The following is a 27,095-nucleotide window of genomic DNA, read 5'->3' on the forward strand; positions in this document are numbered from 1 at the left end:
GCTGGGAATGGAACCACCATTTGACCCAGCTATTGCCCTTCTCGGTCTATTCCCTGAGGACCTTAAAAGAGCATACTATAGGGATACTGCCACATCAATGATCATGGCAGCACAATTCACAATAGCTAGACTTTGGAATCAACCCAGATGCCCTTCAATAGATGAATGGATTAAAAAAACTGTGGCATTTATACACAATGGAGTATTATGCAGCACTAAAAAATGACAAAATCATGGATTTTGCAGGGAAATGGATGGCACTAGAGCAGATTATGCTAAGTGAAGCTAGCCAATCCTTAAAAAACAAATGCCAAATGTCTTCTTTGATATAAAGAGAGCAACTAAGATCAGAACAGGGAAGAAGAGCATGAGGAAAAGATTAACATTAAACAGAGACGAGTGGCAGGAGAGAAAGGGAGAGAGAAGGGAAACTATGGAAATGGAAGGAGACCCTCATTGTTACACAAAATTACATATAAGAGTTTGTGAGGGGAAAGGGGAAAAAAAAAACAAGGGAGAGAATTAAACAACAGCAGATGGGGTAGAGAGGGAAGATGAGAGGGAAGGGGAGGGGGGATAGTAGGGGATAGGAAAGGTAGCAGAATACAACAGTCACTAATATGGTATTATGTAAAAATGTGGATGTGTAACCGATGTGATTCTGCAACTTGTATTTGGGGTAAAAAATGGGAGTTCATAACCCACTTGAATCAAATGTATGGAAGATGATATGTCATGAGCTTTGTAATGTTTTGAAGAACCAATTAAAAAAAATAAATACATATTAGTCTATTTGATGATATATCAAAATAAAAAGGAATACATTTTGATATAATATGAAAACAAGAGATTTTACATTTTTCTTCCTTGTTGCTATGATGAAAATAAACAATATACCAGCATAGAGAAGAAAAACTTACTAATTGCAGTATAGATTTTAGATAAAATGAAGGTTATTAGCAATTTCCTAGAGGCCATTCAGATTGCTTACCAGGAAGTGGTAGCTAGTAGGACATCTGTAATCCTCCTGTGTGGAATTAGTGAAAACATACTGGAGCTTTAATGATATATGTTAGATTTAAGCTGATGGGGAACTTTTCTCTATCAAAGTAAGTATATTGAATACAAACTACTTTTATGTCAGTATTAGTGTATACACCCAGAACTGAAAGTAACTAGCATTTGTACTTCCATCCATACTTGCAGGCATACATACCTATAGATTGGAGTATGACTCAGTGGAATGAGAGATGACAGAGAAAGAACAAGGGGAATCTGGGAGTGAAATGTGTTTAGGCAAATTGATGGAAACTTTTCTTATGAATTGGAGTGATCATTTCACATTTTTGGGTGGTAAGTTTCACCTCATTTTTTGTAGCATTCTCCTATCTCCATGAAAAAATGAGAAAATCTGAATGTTAAGTGAAAATGTCTCCCAAGGCATAAACTTAAATCTGACTTATATTTATTATAGTGAGAAAGATGGGGATTTAGAAACTTTTAGCTTAACTTCTCTAAAAAATACCTGAATGACTGGTTATTGAAGATTAGATAACTTACTGAGGTTTAGAATATCTGGAATATCTGGAACTATCAAGAATGGAAGAGAAACGATAGAGAGAGAGAGAGAGAGAGAAATTATGTGTATATATACATATATGTATATATATATATATATATAAATTCATGCGTAGATTATATATTCACAAGAAATTACTTGTAGTTTTCTAGTGGGAATAAGATCAAGAGCGTTGATTATATGCTACTGCCAACAGGGACTTAGGACCATTTGTTACCTCTTATATCACAAATTATTTTGTAGGAAATGATTAGACATATATAAGATTTTTTTATTTGTTCTAATTAGTTATACATGACAGTAGAATGCATTTTAGTCATGTATAAGATTCAGAAGAAGTTCTAACTAAAAGTCCAACTAACTGGTATTATCAAACATGTCAAGTTTACAGTATAGTTTATGTTTACAATATTGCTTAACCAAAATGATATTCAATTTATTGATAAATAAACATTTTTTTCAGATAAGTGAGGCCTGGTGAATACTATCTTAGGTAGCATCATTTCCATCTTATTATAAAAGATAGTTTAGCTATTTATGAGTCCCAAGTCCTTTCAGTATTATTAAATTTCCTTGTTTACGCACAGGTCAAATTGTCCAAAACTTTTAAGATGTTTTTCATATAATTTTGGCTCTGGCATTTTGTTATAATGGAAGCTAAAACTTAAAAAGTCTTTGTGTTAAAATGGGATATTTACATGTAACACTTCTGGACACATGGTTGGTATAAATTTTCTTTACAACTGTGAGCCGTGAGATTTACTTTATATGCATATATTTTAAAGTCAATGCAGAAGTTGTTAGTAATAGTAGGAAAAATAGTAGGAAAACTTTAAAAAATGTGCTAGTATTAATTTGCTTTAATTCAATTTAGCTTCTTTCCTTTGAATACATGTATATGGCTTTAAAATATACCTTTGTGCTGATTTTTATATACAACTGATTCTTAGAAGAAAAATGCATGGGATAGTGTTAATCTCATGTTATTTTTGTCCGTGGAATGCACTGTGTTTAGCACACTAGGTCTGAGGGTGTGCCCTGGGCATTTCCTTAGTCTAGAGTTAGCTCTTGACCAAATTCTCAGGGGGTAGCTGTGTCACATAAAGAACTGGCCCATGGTGCTAGACCTCCCACACTCTTAGTATTTAGGTCATTTGTCTGAATTAAAAAAAAATTGCTAGGCTAACCACTTAATAAAATGTGTATATTTTCATCCAAATGGTATTTTTATGAATAAGAACCTTGAAATAAGCATAAATTGTACATTATTCTCTACATTTTAAAATGTGTTGCTACTGTTGGTAATTACCACTGAGTGCATATTTAATGCACTGAGGAAATTTGATGCAATTATTCCGTTTATTTGTGATTCCCCTACAATCCAAATGTCTGCATTAAACTATTGAAAAAGAAAACTACAGAGAATTTAGGTCATTTAAAAAATGCACTCATTTTCTGAACTCTGGCAGTAAACTTCTATCACACTAACCAAGATAAAATTAGTATGGGCCCGACATTGTAAAGGATAGGGTTCCAATGTTTAGGTAATTTTAAATAAAATTATCTTTTAAATATAACCTTAAAAGAGGATGGGCCAAATGCAGGACTACCTTCTTATGGAAGTCAATGAGAGATGAGTACAACAGAGCTCAAAATTTAGCTAGTTTAACTTGAGACAAATTATTTTTCCTCAGGCCTCTTTTCAGCACTTAGGAGTTGATTACACCTGGAAATGGATTGAATAGACACAAGTTGGTAGCTTTTAGAGAGTCTGTACAAAATGACAGAAACCACAGAGAAAGGTCTAAGTCTGTCTCTCTCTGCCATGAGTGCCTGGCATGTTTTAAAGCTCAGAGAATTTGGGTACTGAAAAGGATCTCTAATGATGAAAGGGTCTGAACATAAGAAAAGTGCAAGAGGGGTACAGCTTTTGTAAGGTCCACTTTTTATTTTCTCCTTTGATCATAAACTAGTAAGAAAAGGACACACGTTTCACGGAAATGATCCAATATCATTAAAATGGTTTTGCCAGGGAATAGGATAAGGCAGAAGAACACAGATAATAAATGGGAAGGAGGAACTCCACATCCATTTTGCTCAGTAGGCATCATTCAGTGTTAGTTCTCTTTCAACTGTTTGTTATATGTGTTTTGATAATGCTCTTAAATATTTCTCTATGGTGGAGAACAGATTTAAAATGAGATTTATCCCATGCTTTAAAAAGACATTTCTTCATATAATAATGAGAGACCTGTGTTTTCAGATTTAAAGCAGAGTTACATTCCTATTAACATTTGTTTAAGTAGACTTCCATCACAACAGGTGCACAATTATTTTTATGAGTAAAATATTATCAGCCTTGAAAATTAGTCAGGGCAAAATGCAAGTTGTCTGATTAAATAATCAGAGCTGATACTTAAAATACATTTGATTTCTACAGGAATTTTAAAATGCTCTGTACCAGTCTTTTATTCTAATATGCAGAGGGGGTTGTAATTGTTTGTAGTATGTAAGTAGTAGCTTGTATTGTAACTAGTTTGATATACTTCAAAAATTCAACTGACATTATAAGACAAACTATTAAATATAGCATTTAATATATTAATATGTTATATTTAATTTATCAATGAAGTGGTAGTATGCTCCATATTCAATCAGTAAAAAAAAAAAAAAGTAACTTTTTCCCTTTGAAGACTGTTCTGCATTCAACTAAAAGGCACATCAGATTAGAAAATTAAAATCTAGCATATGTTCTTTTAAATTTAATTTGTGAGGGTAAAAATAATAAAAACATATATTTCAGTTTATAAAATGTGTAGAACAAAAACTGTGTACACCAGAATTACTGATTATCTTGGTGAACAGTAAAGACTCCCAAATGTTTTTTTTTAAAAAAAACAACAACAACAACAACAAAAAACCCAAACCACTGCTTGCCCCCTCCAGAAATGAACACAACAGGAAGCTTCTCTGGGAGGCAACTTCACAGTGTTTTAGAAGTACTACAACAGTGCAGCTGTTAGAAACCAATTAAAGGCAGGTAACTGTTTGTTTTCATATCTAAATCTGTTTGTCAATCAGGGGAATGCAGTGAATCAGGAGAAGGGATCTCAAATACAAACCACAGAGTAAGGCAGAGCATTTGGAATGGGTCCAAGCCACAAGAATTAGGGCAGGAGTATAGATGGAATCAAATTCATGCATGTGCACGTGGCCCCCGGCTTTGACCATACTTTTTAAATAGATTCAAAAGTAGAGATTATTGGAGAAAAATATCAGTTTTCTGTTGAGAGCAATAAGATTTTAAGATTTGTTTGAAACCATGTAGTTATTTATAGGACAGTGATTATTAAGAAATCTTCTACAGATCTTTACAAATATAGGGCATTTCTAATATTGCTTGTAAAGTACCTTTTTAAATGAAGATTTTAATTTATTTTATAGTTTGGAAGTACATTGAGATATACCTTTGACCATATTATAAACAGGTAGGTTTTTACTACTTTGAAATTCATTTATACTCACTTCCAGCTTATATGGCTGTTTATGAAGAAACTTGTTTTATCTGGACTCAGGAACACATTTTCACTGCAGTTAGTAAAACCACCTATACTGTTCAAACATGCAGTTGTTGTGCTCAGGTTGCAAGATGTCAAGAGACAGTGAAGTATACAAAGAGTCCTTTACATATGTCTATATGGCTAGAAGTTTTTCCATGCTGAAATGTGGGAAAACCTACTGAGAACCTGAAGTTTAAGTTGGTAACATCAAGAGAGCATAAATAGAAGTTTATTAAGAAAGCTAAAGAAAATGAAATGGGCATAACCACACTGTGGTTTTGCTTAAACACAGCCTTTCACATTCATTGAGAGTCCTGGATTTCTTTTCAACTGGTTACTGAAAGGAGCTCTTTTATTTTTCCAGGCATAGTTTAGTGCCAGTAGGCATTTGCCTTGAAGCGTGATGGCTGTTCTCTAACCCTCACTATTGACAGTGTGTTTCTTGGCTATTGCTATCATGGTTTAGGGTTGCCCTCCCAGATGGATGTTGAAAAGCATTCTACTGAAATACTTATTTCTTGTCCCATGTCTCTATGTATTGTTCAGTTTGGGTACTAGGAAAAAGAGGAGGCGATCATCCTTATCTGATATGGAATTCTGTATGTGGGTCACAATTTAAATATCTATAAGTGTTCATGTGAGATGGTATCAGAACTAATGAAAAAACAAATGTACAAGAAGTGATGAATGGGATGCAATGAAATACTGAAGGAAATAATTAATGCTTTTATTTTATTCTAAAAAGGAGAATTTGTCTACAATTCTAAGAAAGGGTCTGAGGAGATTCTCTGTATTGTATTTTATAAAGAAAACTGGAGGTAAGACCAGGAGTAAAAAAGCCCTTTGACCCTCTCATGATGAACTGATTCTTATTGTGGTTGACACTGAGAAAAGCTTTCTTATTGGCATGTTAATCTCAGAATGAGGAAGGGATCTTTAGAATTCATCTCATCCATTCCTGTTTTCAAGAAGGAATTCATTTGTAGAATTTCAACCAATCCACAGATCTTTTTGGAGTATGTATTATTTGCCCACCATTATTTTAGGCTACAGGGGGTTTATATTAGTTTATATTTTCTACCATTTGGACATGAGAAATTCCTGTTTTAAAGACCTACCAAGAAGCAAGAAAGGACGGTGCTAATAATTAAGCAAGAACTAACATTTAGTAGCCAAATATTAATGCATCACAGTGCTTTCATGTATTTAACCTCCATCCTCCAACTGATGCCATGAAGCAGGCATCATTATCCTCCTTTTACAAAAGAGAGAGAATAAAATAATTTTCACACAACATTAAGATAATAGTGGCCAAGCCAAGATTTGAATCTAGGACTATATAATGCTAAAGCTCATTCCTTTTCCATCAAAACATGCTGGAAACATCTACTCCAGACTTACTTACTTAACTCCCTCCCTTCTTCCCTCACTCCCTCCCTCCCTCTTTCCTCCCTTCCTTTCTTCCTCCAGAGGCACTCAACCACTGAGCCACATCCTCAGTCCTATTTATTTTTTATTTTGGCACTGGGTCTTTATAAGTTGTTTAGGGCCTTGCTAAGTTTCTGAGACTGGCTTTACACTTGCAATTCTCCTGCTTCAGCCTCCTGAGCTCCTGGGATTACAGGTGTGCACCACCGCACCCGGCTCCAGACATTATTGAACACATCTCATGCTCTTCCCAGATCTGTCATACTACTCTTTGAGCTAAAAAAAAAAAAAAAAAAAAACCAGAAAAACAGAAACAAGAACAAACAAAAAGTCATTATCATCCTCTCTATGAGAATGTCATACTCTTATTTGTTAAATTTGCTTTCTGTTAAATATCTATAATTTTTCTTTTCAAATTCTGCCAACATAAATTTTCCCTTTTCAATTAACTAAAATTCTTAAGGTTTGGGGATGTCACTTATCCTTCAGTATACCTTGGGTTTTCTAGTTTGCTACTGAGGATTATTTCATATTTTTCCAGCTTTCTAAGATAATCTGTTCTGCAATTCAACAGTGAATCATCACTGGATATTAAACAGTTGACAGGATGCCTGGATTTGTCACAAGAGTAATCATACAACATAAGCTTTAGAAATTCTGTTGCTGGCTAGATTTCTGGCATCCTTATACTTCTAGAATAGTGGAATATATATTTCTGTGTTTACTGCACAGACTTATGAACTGTGAATAGAATTTTAATAATAAAGTGCACTATGGTTAGTTATTAAATTAAAACTGTGAGAAGTAGTTAAAGGAAGATTGTCATCTCTCTGTAACAATGACCGTTATCATGCCCATAATCCTTATCTCATACTGCAATCTGTTTTTCACTTGATTCTAGAAATTTACTCATAGTATAATTTTCTGATATTCATGAAAATATTTTAAAAGTTAACTTCTTTCTCCTTTGCTCATCATAACAATGAAATGGCTGATACTCATAGAAAAATGAGTGTTTTGAATTGAGGGTGTACAGAGGACACTATTATTTTGAGGATTACATCACCAAATTGTCTTAAACAATTTTGATTTTAAAAATTACCTTAGAACTAAGGTAACATTGATACCTTTGGTCTGGCTATCATCTTAAACGGGGATGTGAGTACTGAATCTCCTTATGGTAAAATAAACTTTAGGCAATCAATACTTGCAGTACAAGGACAGGGGGTAATGGTTATTTAAGCACCTGAGTCACTGTGAAGGATCAAGGAAAGATTTCTAAGTCCAAAGTTAGGAGAATGATGAACATTCAGGTAGGCACCTGAATAACTACCTACCTGTATGTGAGATGACAGGAGTAAAATGAGAGGATTTAAGATACAGAAGGACTATATAGTATGTACCTAGTAATTCAGCACTGATCAAAGGAGAGAAATAGGTCATCACAGTAGTATCTGAGTGTTGTGATCCTTGATTCTAGGATGAGATTGTCCAGTCCTGATTATCTGCTTAGTATATTAGAAACAAATGTTTAGGGCTAGATGAGAGGAAAGATTTTCTATTACTCTAAATCTGTGCTGCCCACGAATAAAACTACTTGCTACATGTGGCTATTTAATAATTCAAATCAATTAAAAATAGCCAAAATTAAAATTCAGTTTCTTAGTCATACTAACAACATTTTAAGTGCTTCATTACCATATCTGATTAGTGGGTACCAGATTAAACAACAAAGATGTTTCCATTGTCATAGAAAGCTCTGTTGGACAGTATTATTCTGTATTATAAAATTAAGACTTTAAGGCTAAACCTTTTGGGAATCTCTAATACTATCAAAATGTAGAATCTATAACTATCTATAGAAAGATATTTCTGATAGTGTACTTTGAAGATACCAATAAATAATATGTCAAATTTAGTGAGGCTTCTGAAAATAGGATTTTAATGGAAGAAGTCTATTATATTGTTTGTTTTGAAATTGGTCTTCATAATTTTTACTGATTTGCATATTGTTGCAATAAATATAGACTTTTTTCTCCTGAAGAAGATTATTAAAATCTTGTTGGAATGGATCATAACTTATATACAAAGCTATTGAAATTATATTAAAATCTATTTTTCTTACATGTACACTGTGTGCTTGGTGAAGCATATCAGCTTTTGTGAGTTATTTGAAATTTTTCTCATCTCCACTGATGACCGATGAGAAAGTTGATATTTCTATCTTTCCTTCATCTAACTGTCAGCAAGGCAGCCTCTTGTTTTGAATGCTATTTTTCATTGTATTTAATACACGTTTTATGTGTGCATTTTTCATTGTGTTTAATATAGATTTTTGTGTATTTATGTGTCAAAGAGAGGCAAACATGTACACAGTAAAGACAGAGAGACTCTGAGAGATTGGACATGTTAAGAAAAATACTAAAGAGGAAGTAAGTAAAATTCTATGCTTTTCCTTCAAAGTAAATAGAACTCAGAGAAAGAGATTGAACCACCGGTCTGCATTTATGAGCAGGTATCTAACATTTTCTTTGATATGCCAGCTAGGATTCCTGGGCATAAAATGAGACTCTTTATAGCACTCTGATACTATCCTAGCATCCAATGTCCAGGTAGTATCTTAGAGTCAATTATCTTAGATTCAAGGTTCAGAAATGAAACTAATCAAAGTTACAAAAGTATACAGGTCTAATGTGAGATTTAACAAAGGGGATTTCAAGATCTCTTGAGGTGCTTTGTAACTTTTAGAAGAAAACTCCCCAAATTTCTTTGTTTAGAGTATTTGCTTTTTTGACTTTGGCATCAACGGTTCTTGAACATTCCTGGTCACTGATGCCATGAAACCAAAATAAATGTCTATCAAGACATAGCTTGATAGATCCAAACTGGCTCCAAATTTCTGACAGGAAAATGCAAATTAGAAAGGAACAATAAGATATCATTCAGGCAAGCAAAAAATTAAGCGTGAGAAGCTGCAATTCTCATAAACTATGGTAGGATTACGATTTTATTCAGCTACTCTGAAAACAGTTTAGCTGTATTTATCAAAGATGAAGATGCATGTACTATAAATTAGCAACCCAAATTTTATGTTTACATATTTATATCCTAAAGGAACTCTTATACATATATAGGAATGTTACTGTAGCATTGTTTTTTTTAAAAAAAAATCTTTATTTTATTTATTTATGTGATACTTAGGATCAAACTCAGCACCCACATATGTGAGGCAAGTGCTGTACCACTGAGCCACAAACCCAGTCCCATATAGCATTATTTTTAATGGCTGTCAAAATATAGACGCAGTCATAATATGGAAAAAAGCAGTCAAATAAACAAGAGCTATTCATATCAACATGTATGAATTTAAAAACATATTCTAAAATGAAAGATATAAAATCACATGTATAGTATATAATTTATATAAATTGAAAAAATAAAATAATACTAGAGATATTTGTTTATAAACTAATATATAGTAATAGTATAAAACATGTATTGAATTGATAAATACTAAATTTAGTATATTAAATATTCAACAACAACAACAACAACAAATAAAAACAAAGGCAGGTTCTGCCTCTGGAACATAGGAAACAGCCAGATAAATGTTATCATCTGGTATTAGAGCCACCACCTTTTTTCAAATATCCATGGTGCTCTTTGCTTCACCAGCAGAAGCTTTCAAAGTTGTTTTAGCTTCCTCAAAGTGTCTGTTTAAAGTGTGACTGTTGGCCTCTCCCTGACTTCCTGTCACAGGATGAGTGAGGATATCTGAGTCTTCGGTCAATTGGAGGAGGTTCTGGCCACAAAAACAAAAATTCATTCTCTTATCAATGTGGCATTTTAAGGTGTACCTACAAATCCCAACCATTTTTTAAATTTATATTTTCATTAACCTACCTGGAAAAATTTGTAAGTGATGATTTTATATCTAGGTATTAGGGATAAGAGATGACTAAGAAATGGGCCTATTGGGAGCCCACAGTGTCCAATAGCATACACAGACAATAGTAACAATTGTATTTAGTTCATGCTTTGAAAGATACTTAAAAGGAATCGAGTAAAACATTATTTATTTTTCCCTTCAATGTAAATAAAAGGATTGTCTCTCAAAGAACAAGAATGAGTTGCATGTATAGATCATTGTCACATTTTCTCCAGTAACTTAAATGCCTGACAACTAGGATTAATATTTATATTTCTAACCCAGAGTTCTTTCTTGAGCTTCAAATTTATATGCCCAGTTTTCTGCAGAATATTTCTATTAAAATTTTTAAATTGAACATGTCTAAAAAGGAACTCCTGATTTTTCTTTCCCAGATTACCACACTTAATTTTTTTTTCCCATCTCAGTAAATGCCAAGTCTGTCCAAGGTGCTCAAGTCAAACTTGGAATCAATCATGATTCCTCATTATGATGGTGTATTTCATCCTTTTGTTCCTCCCTAATCCACCTAAACTTGCTCTGTTCTCTGGGTGTTCAATTATAATTATGGGCTCCATCAGTGATAGGCTTCCATTTGGATTGAATTTATGGGAGACAATGAGGAGTGTGGGAGGACAGTGAGGTAGGTGTCTTCTCCCTCCCCTCTGTTCTTTCATTTCCAGATTGATGTGGCTTGGTTGTGAGCTCTTCTTGACCCTTTCCCTACAGCTACATTATCTAGGTTCCAGGAACCACCATTCTTTCTACTTATCCTTCAGGCTTAAGTATAGTAAGAGCTTCATCCTATAACTAGCTTCTGGATACATCAGTACCCCTTGTTATTTTCCTTAAATTATGCCCAATATTCTTCATAAATATTTTTTTCTTTAACTATCCTTAAAAGTATCCAATTTGAATGTCCCACCACCTTGATCAAGCCACTGATCTCTCTTGCCTGAATTATTATAGTAACAGCATCCATGCTGTTCTCTGCAGTGTATTTTCCACACACAAATCAGACTCTACCTATCCTATACAACTGAAGTTAAATCACATCACTCCTTTGCTGAAAAACCCTCTAAGGATCCATGTACATATTTCATATATATATATATATATATATATATATATATATATACACACATATATATATATGTATATACACACATATATACATGTATATTTGTTTTAATATATATCTTTAAATATATATATTGTATAGTGTATGTATAATATATAATATATTTATATATATATTATATCATATATATTTTATATATATAGTACTGGGTATTGAACCCAGAGGTGCTTAATAATTGAGCCACATCCCCAACCCTTTTTATATTTTTACTTTGAGACAAGGTCTCACTAAGTTGCTTAGGGCCTTGCTCAATTGCTGGCCCTAAGCTGGCTTTTGAATTTGTAGTCCTTCTGCCTTAGCCTCCTGAGCTCCTGGGGTTACAGTCCTGTACCACCACACCCAACAGGATCCCCATATTAATCTGAGTAAAGGCCAAAATCCCTGTGATGACCCTAAAGGCCCTATGAATATATATAGGGTTCCTTTATACCTCTTTGACTTCATCTTCTATTGTTCTCACCTTTGCTTTTTTTGTTTTTAATATGTTTATCTACTAATTCCTCAAAGAGGCACCACTGTAGGACATTTGCATTCGTTGTTTATTCTTCTTATGATGCTTGGCTCTTAAATATTCATGGAAGACTTTTAGCTCCTTCAAGTTCTTGCTCAAATGTCATTTTCTTAGGGAGACCTATTTTGACCATCTTGTTTAAAATTGGGAACTTTTCCCATCTACTCAGCTTTAAGTTTCTTATATCGTTTATTTCCTCTTAATATTTCCTTAATTGGCCATTTCTTTCATTTATTGTCTGAGTTCCCCCACTAGAAAGTGACTTATGTGAAAATGAGTTGTATGTAGGTCCACTGGTTGACCCAAGATGATAAACAACTGTTGATTGACTGATTGTTTGAATGACTGTATTGAAGCCTGGCACAATGGCGTGTACCTGTAATACCAGTGACTCTGGAGACTGAAGCAGAAGAATTACAGATTTGGAGCCAGTTTCAGCAACTTAGTGAGGCTCTAAGCAATTCAGTGAGACCCTGTGTCAAAATAAAAAAGAATCATAATCAAAAGGGCTGAGGATTTGTAGCTCGGTGATGAAATGATTAAAGTGAGTCTAGATTCAATCCCCAGTACCAAATTTTTTTTTAAAAGTTGAGTGTCTATAGTGAGTTAGAGAGATATATAGGAAGCCCGTGAATGTGGAAGGTGGCTATTTGGAGCAGTTTCTTTTATTCTGTCTCTTTTCAATCTACCAATATGCAATGGCTCCCAAAGGGGAGTTTTTAATTAATTTATATTGCAAGACCACAGATAAATTTGCCTCCTTATGACAATAGATCTAAATTTTGGAAGTTCCTCTTTTAACTAAAGTCACAGATGTAGGACTCATGAAGGCAAGAACATAGATAGCCAGTTTCTTTTTTGATTTAAAAGGACAATAGTTTTAGAATGTGTTTGCTTCTTCATATGATCATTCTTGAAATATTATATTACATAAGCTAGAGATTACTAAAATTTCTGTTCATAAATAGCAGTTTAACTCTGAAGGAAGTTGTCAGTAAATCAGGTGCAAAGCAGTTTTATCATACCTTATATGATTTTTCTGCTTTTTTCTCAAACATGTTTCACATCAGGAAGTCTCATTTAAAAATAAAAAATTAAATCAGATTTGAAATTTCAGCTAATATTAATAACTATGATGACTTTCAGAAGGTTTATCCTGGATTGTTTTTCAAAATTTGGATTTCATAGAATATTTTAAAAAGAGTTCTGTATCAAGAGAATAGCTAGACAAGAAGATAGACTTCTTTTGTGAATATGTTTTACTTTGTTGACATAATGTGAAAGTTATATAGTCTAAACTAATCTGCTCAAACTCTTGTGATTTCCTTAGGTTTGTCATTGGATTTGGAAAAACAGTTATTTTTAAGACAAAGAAAGTATTTGTTGAACTTCCAGTATGTGTCAAGCATTTTGCCAGGTATTTTTACCTATGTTCTTAAATTCTTTGAAACAACTTTATTGTGATATAATTCACAAACAATATAGTTCATCCTTTTATTTTTAGTATATTAGTTAGGCAGCCAGAACCACAATCAATTTTAGAATATAATGCTCAAAGGCTACTCTTTTTTTTTTAATTAGCCTCCCATGACAGTACAATGATCTTGACAATTCATACATTTGAATCAAATGGGGTATAATTTCTCATTTTTCTGATTGTACAGTTTGCAGAATCACATTGGTCATACAGTCACCTATATACATACAGCAATAATAATGTCTATTTTATTCTGCTACCCTTCCTACTCTTTAGTAGCCACCTCCATTTTATCCCAACCCCTAAACAACCACTAATCAACTTTCTATCTCTATAGATTTGCCTAATTCTGGAAATTTCTTGAAAATGGAATTATATAATATGTGGACTTTTGTGACTGACTTCTTCCACAATGTTGTCAAGGCTCATTTATGTTTTAGCTTGTATGAATACAGGTTGAGTATCCCTTATCAAAAATGCTTGGAACATAAGTGTTTCAGATTTTGGATTTTTGGGGGATTTTGGAATATTTCTTATACAAAATGAGAGACCTTGGGAATAGGAGCCAACTCTAAACAAAAAAAAATTATTTATGTTTCATACATACCTTATACACAATGCCTGCAGGTAGTTTTATACAGTATTTTTTGTGTGTGCCTGTGTTTTGACTAGGATGCATCATATGAGGTCAAGTGTGGAATTTTCCATTTATGAGGACATTGGTGCTCAAAATTCCCAGATTTTGAAGCATTTCAGATTACATATTTTTAGAGTAGAAATGTTGAATCTGTACTTCATTCACTTTTATTGTCAAATAATATTCTACTATGTGGATATATATCACATTTTGTCAATTCATCAGTTGATGGATATAGGTTGTTTCATTTTTTTTTACTATTATGGAACATTTTTGTACAAGTTTTTGTTTGTGGATATATATTTCCATTTCTCTTGGGTATAAATACCTAGGGAAAAAAATACTGGGTCATATAGTAACTGTGTTTGGCCTTTTGAGGAACTGATAATTGTTTTCCAAAGCAGGTATATCATTTTGCATTCCTACCAACAGTGTATGTGTGTTACATTCCTTCATATACTCTTTTATTTAAGAACATTGAAAAAGTATATTTCAAATATTTAACAATAATTCCTCTACAAAGATATAAATCTTATTTTTATGTGGAAAAACTAAGGTTCAGAAAAAGTATAAATAATTTGTCTAAAACCTCAAAGCCTAGTAAATGTTAGAGCTAGTTTTCAAACTTGATTCTAATTTAAACCAACTCTTTTCATTCATTCTAAAATTGTAGTTAGTTTTTCCAGAAATATTTTTGAGGATCATTTACATTCAGCACATATTTGAGTGTCTATCATGACTTGGTAATTGGAGAAACAGTTAACTCAGTTTGCTCACAGACTACTGAGACTAGTGGCTCAGAATCACTTACATATAGGACAGCAATTTGCAAACATTTGAATCTTTTTTAATAATAATAAAAATTAATGAGGACCTCAAAAAATTTTTATTTTGTGGCTATATCTATTGATGTGTATAGTATTAGAAATTAAAAAGGAAAAAATTAAAGCATTTATTAATTCATTAAAAATAACAAAACTATTATTTATTAAACAACATGACGTTTACAAAAATAACTTGAAAGAGTGGCACTGATTTACATTTTTCAAATTTCTTTAAAGTCAAGCTCAATAGAAGATTGAATTCTCATGTATGCTTCTGCATTCAATCTGTTGTAATGTTATATTAATTTGAAGTATGTGAAGCACCATACATGCACCATACATGTATGAAGTATTTCAATGGCATTTTTTCAGATAATTGTGGTGTTTTTCTTTTTTTATTATATCAAAATTTAAAAGTAATATAAAGGTTAATTGTAATTGTAATCTGAAACATAATGGCTTCTTCATACTTTATTACATTACATGAAGTCCATTGGTCTAACTTATACTTTGAATGTTTCTTTTACCAGTGCATGATTTTGTAACATTTCCTGTGATCATTTGGAAAATGTTGGATTTCTGAGTTTCTAAATGCTGTTATATTTCATGATATAATAATTTTATTTTTATTTTTTTCATATTTTATTGGTGCATTATAATTGTATAATGCACATAATTACATAATGATACATAATGGTGAGATTTGTGGTTACATATTCATACATGCACACAATAAACAATATATTTTGGCCAATATCATTTTTCAAAGTACTTCCCCTTTCCTTCCTGTCCTCCCTCCCTTTTTTGGTCCCTTTAAGAATCACATCTATTAATATCATTTGTTAATTTGAAATTTCAGATTTTGTTATCGACAATACATACTATTAATTGTTTTTATTGAATTAAAAAGCTTGCTTCATGTCATGTTTTTGGAAAATATCTTTTAAAGATCCAAGTCTGAAAAACCATTCTTAGTCTGTCAGTAGTTCTGTCAAGTATAAATGGTTTTATGAAAAAAGCTTTCAATTCATATCTCAAAGAATCACAGAAGTGCTTTTCCTAAAGACAGCCACTGTATTTTGGTTTGCGGCAGGAATATTTTATTTGTGTTTCTCATTAAGGTATGCATATTATTTTATAAAGTTTAATCCAAGTTGAGATATAAGAAAGTTAATATTTTTCTTACCACTTCATCAAGTATTTTTAAGTGAAACTGACATTTTAAAAAATGCAAGTGCATGGTCACAAAAGGCTTCACTGGTCACCAGTACAATTCAGTGTCATTGCCTTAGTTTGTGCTACAGCACCAGCAGTTTCACCCACCATTGCCTTTGCACCATAGGACAAATGCCAATAGAGTGAAAAAGACAAAAAAAATCCAGGTAATATTATAAAAATAGTTATAATATAATTTATGTGTGTGTCTGTACCCTGCTCGTGCCCAAAATGCTTTCTGGAACATATAAAAGTTAAATGTATGGGAGTCAATTGATAGCTGCATCTGTAATGCCTGTGAATGACAGGAATTCTAAGAAAATTAAATGTTTATTTTTGAAGTTTCATTGACTAATGTCTATATGATTACTTAAAATATTAAATAGAAGGAAATTAATTTATTTAAAAATGTTCTAATTTCAAGTTCTATTCTCTTAACTGTGTCTAAGTGACCTTTAGTAGAAGTAATATTTTTATGTTAGGAAGAAGAAACTCATTAATAATGAGTTAACCTTGAGCAAGAGACATGTTATTCTTAATAACTTCAAGAATTGTACAATATAATTTATCAATGTTAATTCTTATACGATATCACCATAAAAGCATGTAAAAATAACATAAAATTATCTCCTTACTCTGCATGTGCTAGCTTCATTGCATATGCCATAGACAACCACCGTTGGTATGCAAATATGTATGAAATACATTTCTACCCATATTCCATTTTGTAAAAATTGGATTTTTAAAAAATAAAAATACATAAAGTCCTTTTATAAAAAAGATTAATTTAGACTATATTTATGTTATTCTTGGGGACAAAATTTTTTTCATTAACCTTCAGAATCTAGAACAGTACATAGAAATAACAGTACATATTTTTAAATGAATAAATTAATTCTTTTTACTATCTTAAGTGCTGTCTACATATTATTCCTAGCTATCAACAACTTTTATATCTTCCTCTTTGGATAAATATTTGTTTTGTTCCTAGATTTTGCTTTTGATGTAACACTGCAGTAGAAAAGAAGGATGGAAAAGTGTTTTAGGTGATGTGAACTGCATATATAATATCTGGAAGCATGAGAGAGAAATGACTTTTCTGGGGAATTTGACGTTTTTGTGAAAATATTGTGTGTGTGTGTGCAATTGTAGTTGAGATGGGAAGGTGCTAAAAGTTGGACAACAAAAGTGAGAGATGAAACTAGCTGGGCAATCAAGGGCACAATCAGAAAGTGCCATATGATTATGTTAAAAAGCCTGGACCATATTGGTGGAGTGCCATTGAAGAGTTTAAACTGAAGGAGTTACATAATCATATCTACCATACCTGAATTCCCAGCTTTCAAGAGGTTGGAATAGTGATGTTTTATAGTCAATAAAAGTGTCTATGATTATAGAGCTATATTAAACATTTAAAATAAGATAAATGATAATATTCCATATTATGCAACATTTATTTTTCATTGTTAGGATAGACTCTACAATGGATTTTCATAGAGACATATGATCATAATGGCAAGTATTTACTGAGTGCTATGTGAAGACACTGTTCCAAGAACTTTATATGTATTAATTTGTATACAAATTATAACCCCCTATAGAAATAACCCCCTATTACTATTCCAGTTTCATAAAAGAGATCAGTACTACCAAAGTTACAGCCATAGAGAGTGGGAGAGAGCTAAGAATTAAAACTAAGCAATATGGCTCTAGAGCTCATACTTTTAAACACTTTACCATACTGCTGCCTCAACCTGATTATTATTAAAATATGCAAATTCACTGAACTTATATATAAAACTGTAGTAAGTCAAATAACTGAAAGTTATATTTTCTCATTTATAGAATGATGTAGTTTCACCTTCTATATTCTTCTATATTCTTCTATATTCTGCTTGTATTCTAGTAGTTTTTCTCTTGTGAATATAAAGATTAAAATATATTTTGTGAATAAGTGAGTTTGCTGATCAAACTGATATTAGTTTCAATATCACATATTATAAAAGAAACTGATTTTAAAATAAAGATTATTTTTAAATGAAGCAAAAAAAATACCTGGAAAGTCAATGCTAGGACACATGTTAATATATAATGTTAACCTAATGAGGTATGTGTATGTATACATACAATGTGTATTCATTCTTTTTTTTTTGAGAGAGAAAGAGAATTTTTTTAATATTTATTTTTTAGTTATCGGCGGACACGACATCTTTGTTTGTATGTGGTGCTGAGGATCGAACCTGGGCCGCACGCATGCCAGGCGAGCGCGCTACCGCTTGAGCCACATCCCCAGCCCCAATGTATTCATTCTTATGTAATGTAAAAAACCTTACATTACTGAGAATAATCAGTTCTCAGTAATGTAAGGTTTTTTTGTAAGTGCTACCAAGACATTAATGATCTTTATAGAGACAGGCAAAATTGTACAATTTTCATAACATATTAGAATTGCTAAGAACCTACACTCAAGGAATATTTCCAGAACTGTAATCAACAAATAGAAGTGTCCTTATACATGATCTAGTCCAACTACTCATTTTACAGATGGGTAAATGAAGGCCCAAAGAGTTACTTGTACAAGGTAGCAAAATGCACTAGAAGCCAGATCTCTTGATTCACACATAATTTTTTTATGTAATAAATATTTTATGTATTCTAATAGTTCTTATTAGACATCCCCAAAATTATGGGAATCATGCTATTTTTGAGATTCTTATTTTCTATTTCTCAGTCATTTTCTATATGCTAACATGTCCTCACTAAATACATATCTGTGTGATTTAACTGGTTTCGTTTTGCCTGTAAGACTTTATAACTCTGCATTTTTGTTCTACATTTTTTTCAATTTTTTGTTTTTTAATTATTATTTTTTGATTTTATTTTGATGCTTTGTTTCCCAAGGAACTCAGACTGTTGTTCTTTATAACCTTGCTCTTATTTAAAGGAAACTCTGATCTTGAGAATCACTGAAGGACTCCAGTTTTCCACCACGTGGGCCAATGAAATGCAAGGGTTCTTGTGGCTCATAGAATATTCCAGTTGTTAAACTTGATCAGTGGTGGATACTGATGTCTTTCTAAATACATACATAACTGTTTTCATAATAAACAAACCCTGATTTGCCATTTCTGAAAAAGTATCACTTAAATTATGATTAACATCTCTAAAACAGCATGCAGATGACCAATCACATGCTGGTTATAGAGTGAAATTCTCAGTATCATTGTGTTATGGCTTGGTAAGGTGTCCCCCAAAAGCTTCTTGATAATGTAGGAATATTCAGAGGTAAAATGTTTATTTGATTGTCTGGATTTTACACCTGTGTTTTTTTATTTAATAATTGTCTCCTTTCACCTAAGAAGTATCCTAGTTTGGATAACATATAAACAACTTCACATGATAGAATTCCTTTCAACAAGTATTTTTTTTTTTTAAGATTCACTATATGTTGGAACTGTTCTAGGAGGAAAGACACCAGCTTGTGTTAAACAAGTTAAAAGACAAATGACATATCAAGTAATTCAGAAAGGTTTTATACATTATTATTACAAGAAGGTGATTAGGTAAATTGTCTTTAATATGGAACACATCAAGATAAACTCTTCCTTGGTGAATGATAATTTAGTACTATTAGAAGAGTGTTAAGTATTTAGACTGAAAGGAACTTAACAACATTTTAGAAAGAAATATTCTACAGATGTGTCAGGATAATAGAAATAATGCATTGTTTTTATAATGTCAATTATCACCTTAAGTATTTTTCAACTTTTTAAAAATTGTAGGTACAAAAGAAATGAGTTGCAAATATCCATTTAATTAAATTTGGTAAATTGAAGAGGATTCATAAATAGTAACTTGTAAAAGGTTATTCAATATACTTTCTTGAACTATAGAAATCAAATCAGCTGGACAAAATCATCTTGTCTGATAGAAGTATATTAAAACTGAGTAAGAGGCATAGATTAAAAAAATGTTGGGCCAGGTGTGCTGGCTCATGCCTGTAATCCTTAGCTCTAAAGGCTAAGGCAGGAAGATCACAAATTCAAAAGCAAGCCTCAGCAATTTGAGGGTGTAAGTTAGCAAGACTTTGTCTCTAAATAAAAATTTAAAAAGGGCTGGGAATGTGGCTTAATGGTTAAGTGTCCCTGGGTTCAATCCCTGGTACCAAAAAAAAAAAAAAAAAAAAAAAGTATTGGGAAACACTGGTGACACTGATCTGGATCACTCTGTAGTGACAGTCAAGTCATTCTTCTAACTTTTGAAATTCAACCAAAGAATATATTTTGTCATCTAAAGTATAATTTTAAAAATCATCCTCCTATATAAAAGGTTTGATGGCATTAGTAACAATGAATTAGTTTATCAATCAACTGTGACTCTTTTGGCATTTATTTTCTCTGAGCAATTAAATATGTATGTATGGAAATATCACAGTGAATCCCATTAACTTGTATGATTAATATGTGTTCATAATTATAATTAAAAGTTAAGTGTAAAAAATTAAATAAATAAAAATCCTGATATACCTAGTTTTTTAAAAAAAGAATTATAACTTGTGCTCTGATTAGTGTCTTGACATAATTCAATTTTATTGAAAGAACATGATGTTAAAACGGCATGGTATTGGCACAAAACAGACTTGTAGATGGTACAGAATAGAGGACACAGAGACAAACCCACATAATTTACAGTTACCTCATACTAGACAAGAGTGCCAAAAACATTCATTGGAGAAAAGATAGCCTATTCAACCAATGGTGCTGGCAAAACTGGAAATCCATATGTAACAAAATGAAATTAAGCCTCTATTTTTCATGCTGCACAAAAATCAACTCAAAGTGGATCAAAGACTTAGGCACTAGAACAGAGACCCTGTGCCTAATAAAAGAAAAAATAGGCCCAAATCTTCACCACTTTGGCCTAGGATCTGACTTCCTTAACAAGACTCCTAAAGCCCAAGAAGTAAAATCAAGAATCAATAAATGGGATGGATTCAAATTAAAAAGCTTCTTCTCAGCAAAGGAAACAATTAAGAACATGAGGAGAAAGCCTACAGATTGGAAAAAAACCTTTATCACATGCACTTCTAGTAAAGCATTAATCTCTAGAATATATAAAGAACTCAAAAAACTTAACACCAAAAAAACAAATAAGCCAATCAATAAATGGGCTAAGGAACTGAACAGACATTTCACAGAAGAAAAAATACAGTTGATCAACAAATATATAAAAAAGTGTTCAACATCTATAGCAATTAGAGAAATGCAAATCAAAACTACTCTTAAGATTTTATCTCACTCCTGTCAGAATGGCAATCATCAAGAATACAGGCAACTATAGAGAGGACTTGGTGAAAAGGTACTCTCATACATTGCTGGTGGGGCTGCAAATTGGTTCAACTACTATGGAAATCAGTATGGAGATTCCTCAGAAAATTGGGAATGGAACCACCATTTGATCCAGTTATCCCAGTTCTAGGTTTATACCCAAAGGACTTAAATTCAGCATACTATCGTGACACAGCCAGAATAGCAGCTCAATTTACAATAGTAAACTATGGAAACAACCTAAATGTCCCTCAATAGATGAATGGATAAAGAAAATGTGGTATATATACTCAATGGAATGTTACTCAGCTTTAAAGAAGAGTAAAATTATGGCATTTGCCTTAAATGGTTGGATTTGGAGAATATCATGCTAAGTGAAATAAGCCAATCCCATAAAACCAAAGGCTGAATGTTTTCTCTAATATGTGGATGCTAATTCACAATAAGGCGGGGGACACTAAGGAAGAACAGTGTTACCTTAGATTAGGTAGAGGAAAGTGATGGGAGGGGAGGGGAGGGGATGTGGGGATAGGAAAGATAGTAGAATAAAACAGACATTATTACTGTGTGTGTGTGTGTGTGTGTGTATATATATATATATATATTTACATGACCAATATGATTCTGCACCATGTACACTCAGAAAAATGAGAAATTATATCCCAACTATGTATGATATATCAAAGTGCATAAATGCATTCTGCTGTCATGTATAACTAATTAAAACAAATAAAAAATTTAAGATAAAAAGGGGTTTATACAATACTATAAATTTCTTTGAAATGTTTCCCATATAAATGCTTAGTCTGTATAATTTATGTAGTCCTCCAGTTGATTTTGCATTTTGAATATATAGTTTACATCCATAGAACTGTGTATTAGATACAACTTTTTCTGACTAGAGAACTTTCAAATTTGTTGATGTAGATTCAGTTCCCTTAACCTCATTTACTGTTTATAGGATCTTAAATAATATTGTATTAAAATTATTCTAAACATAAATTAGCTTATAATATCATTATATCCACCAATAAGGTATTTAATTTTTTTAAAAAAAATGCGGAAGTACTTCTTAAAGACTGTGTATGGAGTCATGGCCTTAAATGGCTTTTTGGTTGTTGTTTTTTGTTTTTTAATAAAACCCATTGTGGCTTACTGAAGAAAGGCTTAGCTTTGGGATCAGACCAACTATCTTAGATTCAGGACTCTATTGATTACAAGCTATGTAATCTTGGACATATTTTAACTCTCCTCAGACTCATTTTCCCAAGTTTCTTGAAATAGAGATAAAAATGCTAATTACTAATCCTGGGACATGGTATTTGAACTATGTCCATATATATAACTATCTAATTATAACTATCATAAGTGCTCAAAATTGTTCATTGAATCTGAGTATACATTTGTTGTTGTTATTGTTGTTGTTTAAGTTCTTTAACTTAATCTTTTCGTTGGATTTGATTACCAACTACTTACACAGCAGTGGAGATGGCCAGAGTTTCCACATTGATTACCAAATTCTGGAAGCAAATAAAATATGGTTCCATTACTCCTGGATTTCAACAATTCCATCTTGTTTATTAATTGGGGTGGCTGCCTATATCCTACTATTTGAGAACTACTGTTTTAGAGTTGGTTATTAGTTCATTTCAACTTTACTGAGCACAAAATAAATGCTAGGCACTGTTATGTATATGCCTTGTCATAGAGATGTATGTAACATAGTCCTTGACCTAAGGAGCTAACAACATTCAGGTAGAGGGTATACATTGTGACCCATTATTTGCTCTTCCTCCCCACCAATTTTCTCTATAAAATTAATGAGTAGCACTATAGCAGATTCTTATCTAATTCAGAGCAGAGCCTTTAAACTTAGATAGGAGTCATGAGAGTCCAGCAGAGAGACAGTACATGTGAGTAATGTTTTTGCAAAGCCACTATTTACAAGCAAGAATATTTTTACTGATTACACTTAAATCATTCTCCTTATTTCAGTGATTTTCTTATTGCCTTTTGGGTTACTGCAAAAGCCAGTGTCTGGGGTAGTAGAGCACTTGCCTAGCACATGTGAGGCCCTGGATTCCATTCTCAGCACCACATTAAAATAAAGGTATTTTGTTCGTCTACAACAACAACAACAACAACAACAAAATAAATAAATTAATTTAAAAAGCCAGTGTCTGTCACTGTTGATATTATTTTTTAGTAGTACCACATTCATAGTGGCATTCCTTTATCCTTTCTCTATGAGGCTCAAATATTTTTCTCTTTTTGTTTCTGGATTACATATCCAGCTCTTGCCTTCAAGTTAATAAAAAATAATTGAAAGTCCTTGTTTTCATTGATTTGAGAATCATAAAACCAGGAACATTTTAAAGTTAGAAAATGAGTTTTATAAACTTTTTAAATTCCATTCGCAACCTATAGTTATTATATAAAATGACCTCTTAACTCTTTAAAGGTCTTGAATCAAGCTTTTTTCTGCATCTGTGAGAGAATGTTTTAGTATGAGGATAGGACATTCTATTTGTGACTAAACTAATGATCATTTATAGGTTGAACAAATACACATTGACTTTTAATTTAATCTTTATAAGGCTTCAGAATGTTCTTTTGAATATTTTATTCACGTTCTATTTTAATATGCTCAAAATAATCTTGTGATAGGAGATGCTTGACCATTTTAGGACCCAGACTTTGTCTTTTTTTCTCTTTTTGACATTTATTAGTATTTGTGGTCTGAATATTGTGAATTCTACATGGGAAACACTAGATGACCTTCCAAGAAGCTTTCCAAACACAACATTTTTTCATAATACAATGAGATATATTTGGCAGTGCCTATTTTACCCAGAAATTATAACTATAATCATAATAAGGTAAAAATTGACAATGAAAAGAATATTTATCCAGCTATATTTTCACTATGAAAGAACAAAGAAACAGCAATTTTAGAATCCATATGAAATTTCCATTTCCATTTTCCCTCTCTAGACTCATAATGAGACTAGACTGTAGTATTGTAGGCCTATTACCTGATCAGATACTCAATAGTGTAATTCAGGAAACTATAAACTATATATAATTATATAGAAACACAAACTTTCTACCATACATGTATACATTTTGTTTGGTACTCCACAAATATGTACAACTTTTAGTATCAGCCAAACAGATGAAAGGAAGTAAAACTTTCTCCCTTAGTTATTGTTCAGTTTCATTTTAATTGATTTTTTTTTCGCACACCTTCATATCAAAGTCTCAGTCCTAGCAACAGCAATGCCCACTGCAATGTCCTGATAGCTATAAACAACATAGAGAAATAAGAGTTTTGATGAAGCTATCTAGATTGCTGATGAAACAACTGGTAGCAGGGATGTGTTTCATGATGTCAGACCTGGAATGGGGTATTCATAGAGGATCCAAAATGGAGTTAAAAGAAAAAAAAGCCAGAAGACCAGTCTAATCAGTCTGTTAGAGAAAGCCCAAATTTCACTATTTGGATATCCAGATACACCTATGGGGCTCAGTAGAATTCAACAGGAAATCAGAGTAGAGACTCTCAGCATTAGGAGTTCAGAACTTGGAGGGATAGAGATCAGAGTGAGAGGGAGAAAATGTGAGCATGAGGTAGAGAATGAGAAACTAAGTTAATAATGAACGGTAACTATAAACAGTGGTGGATGTTTGTGGCTTGGACTGAAAGGTCAGCAGGGTCTTATGCAGGTTTGGGGGGCTATTTTAAAGAAAAATTATGCCAGGCATACCTCTTTAGGTCATTGCTTCTATTTTTATAAGCACTTTGGGAAACATTATATTTCAATGAAAAACAAATCACAAAAATGAATACCCTTATAAAACAGATTGTAAGGAAATTTTCAGAAACTTTATCTGCTGTGTAAAGTAATTTTGAGAAGGTAGAACATTCTAGATTCCCATTCTCCATTCATCATGGTGGTTAGGAGGACAGATTCTGTTGCAAGTCGGCCTGCTTTTGAATTTTAGATATATGATTTAATCGCTTAGAATATGGGCAGGTTATGTCCTTTTTATGCCTCAGTGTCCTCATCTTTAAAATTGGGATAATGATATGACCTATTTCATAGGACTAGTGTGAGGAATATATGTGTGTGTGTGTGTGTGTGTGTGTACCTAGCACAGCAAGCCATATTGGGCTAGGCCAAGAATTCTCTTGACTTATACTAGGCAAATTGTAAATACACCCTGGAAATGGACAGTATATATGGTATAGGAAACTCTCTCAAGCCCTAGTTGTATCTGGGAGGTTTCTCAAACACTGCTAGGCTCACTTCCTAGATTTCTCCATGTAGCTTCCTGTTGGCTAGCACTTGACTGTCTTAGCCTACAGATACACTGCACCAAGGGCAGCAGCACACTTGACTTGTGCAAATATTTGAGTGTATTGCTCAGACTTTCATGGGTGTTGTAAATATTGTATCTGGAATGTTGGAGAATGTCGGAGAATGCCAGAGAATGCCGTGTTCTGCATAATCATTGTATTTGGGCTTGCAACCAGGAGGCCATATGCTGTTTGGGGAGAGAAGGGTTGGGGAATAAGCATACAGAGGATCTTGTCTGCCAGACTGGTTGCTAGTTTCCTGAGTAACTCCAGGCATGTCACTTAATGTCAAGATCTGTTTTCACATCTATAAGATGTCAAAGTTCAATTTACCAAACTCTTTGTGTGATTTCCTAGATCTTTTTAACTTCTTAGTTGTAAACAAAGCCTTACTGAGAAGTGACATATTTCTTTTTCATTTTAAAAATGTTTTAGTCATATATTTCTGAGACTTACAGAAATTCTTAGAAATTCTCTGAATATAGTATATTCTAGGTTTGAGGTAAGGAAAATTACCTTTTCCTTAGACTCCAGATTTACTTGAATTGGGAATCAGAAAACTTGAATTCAAATCCAGTCACATTCTCTGCGACTTGGTCAAGTTACTTTACCTCTTAGTAGCCTAGTTTTCCATCTGTGAAAAGAAATTAACAATGCAACTTTTAGAGTGAGGATTACATAAGACAGTACATAAGAGCTTTAAAGACAATAGCTCATAAGTAATGTCTGTTTTCTTAGTGTCCCTTTTCATAAGTCCTGACTCAGATGGAGCTTCTAGAAAAGCAAATCCTGTCATACTCAAGTGATATTTGTTTTCCCCCATAAAGGCCCAAAGAACTCCATGTTTCTTAAAAGCTAGAAATTATTATTTTGATGTGTAGATTATAGACATATATCCATTGACTGTCAACCATAGTATTGTATTGTAAAGGCAGTCTGTCTTATACTGAAGAGGGGATGTTTCTGGATACCTTCATTTCCGGATCCCAAAATGATAGGCTAATAAAGCACAATGGGCTGAAGGCCCAGCTGTGAGGTTGGGAGCTAGCTGGCAGGATTCCATGGATTGTTCTTGCTCTATTAGGATCTGCAACATGAATAGACCTCA

The 27,095-nt window shown here is 32.7% G+C and overlaps 1 protein-coding gene across 46 annotated transcripts in view; it reads left to right on the top strand.

The window, feature by feature from the left end:
* Sox6 (SRY-box transcription factor 6) overlaps positions 1-27,095 on the top strand; it is a 612,624-nt gene that overhangs the window by 371,300 nt on the left and 214,229 nt on the right. For 35 of the 46 annotated variants that reach the window (XM_058576980.1, XM_058576987.1, XM_058576994.1 and 32 more), the window contains one exon: positions 13,478-13,564. The exons of the other annotated variants lie outside the window; for them this stretch is intronic. In XM_058576980.1, coding sequence (XP_058432963.1) covers positions 13,478-13,564 — 87 coding nt within the window. The remainder of the gene's footprint in view (positions 1-13,477; positions 13,565-27,095) is intronic. 46 annotated transcript variants of the gene reach the window in all.

The sequence above is a fragment of the Marmota monax genome, unplaced genomic scaffold (genome assembly GCF_021218885.2).
Source record: "Marmota monax isolate L192 unplaced genomic scaffold, Marmota_monax_Labrador192_F-V1.1 WCK01_AAM20220418_F8-fsc00061, whole genome shotgun sequence".
Classification (NCBI taxonomy): domain Eukaryota; kingdom Metazoa; phylum Chordata; class Mammalia; order Rodentia; family Sciuridae; genus Marmota; species Marmota monax.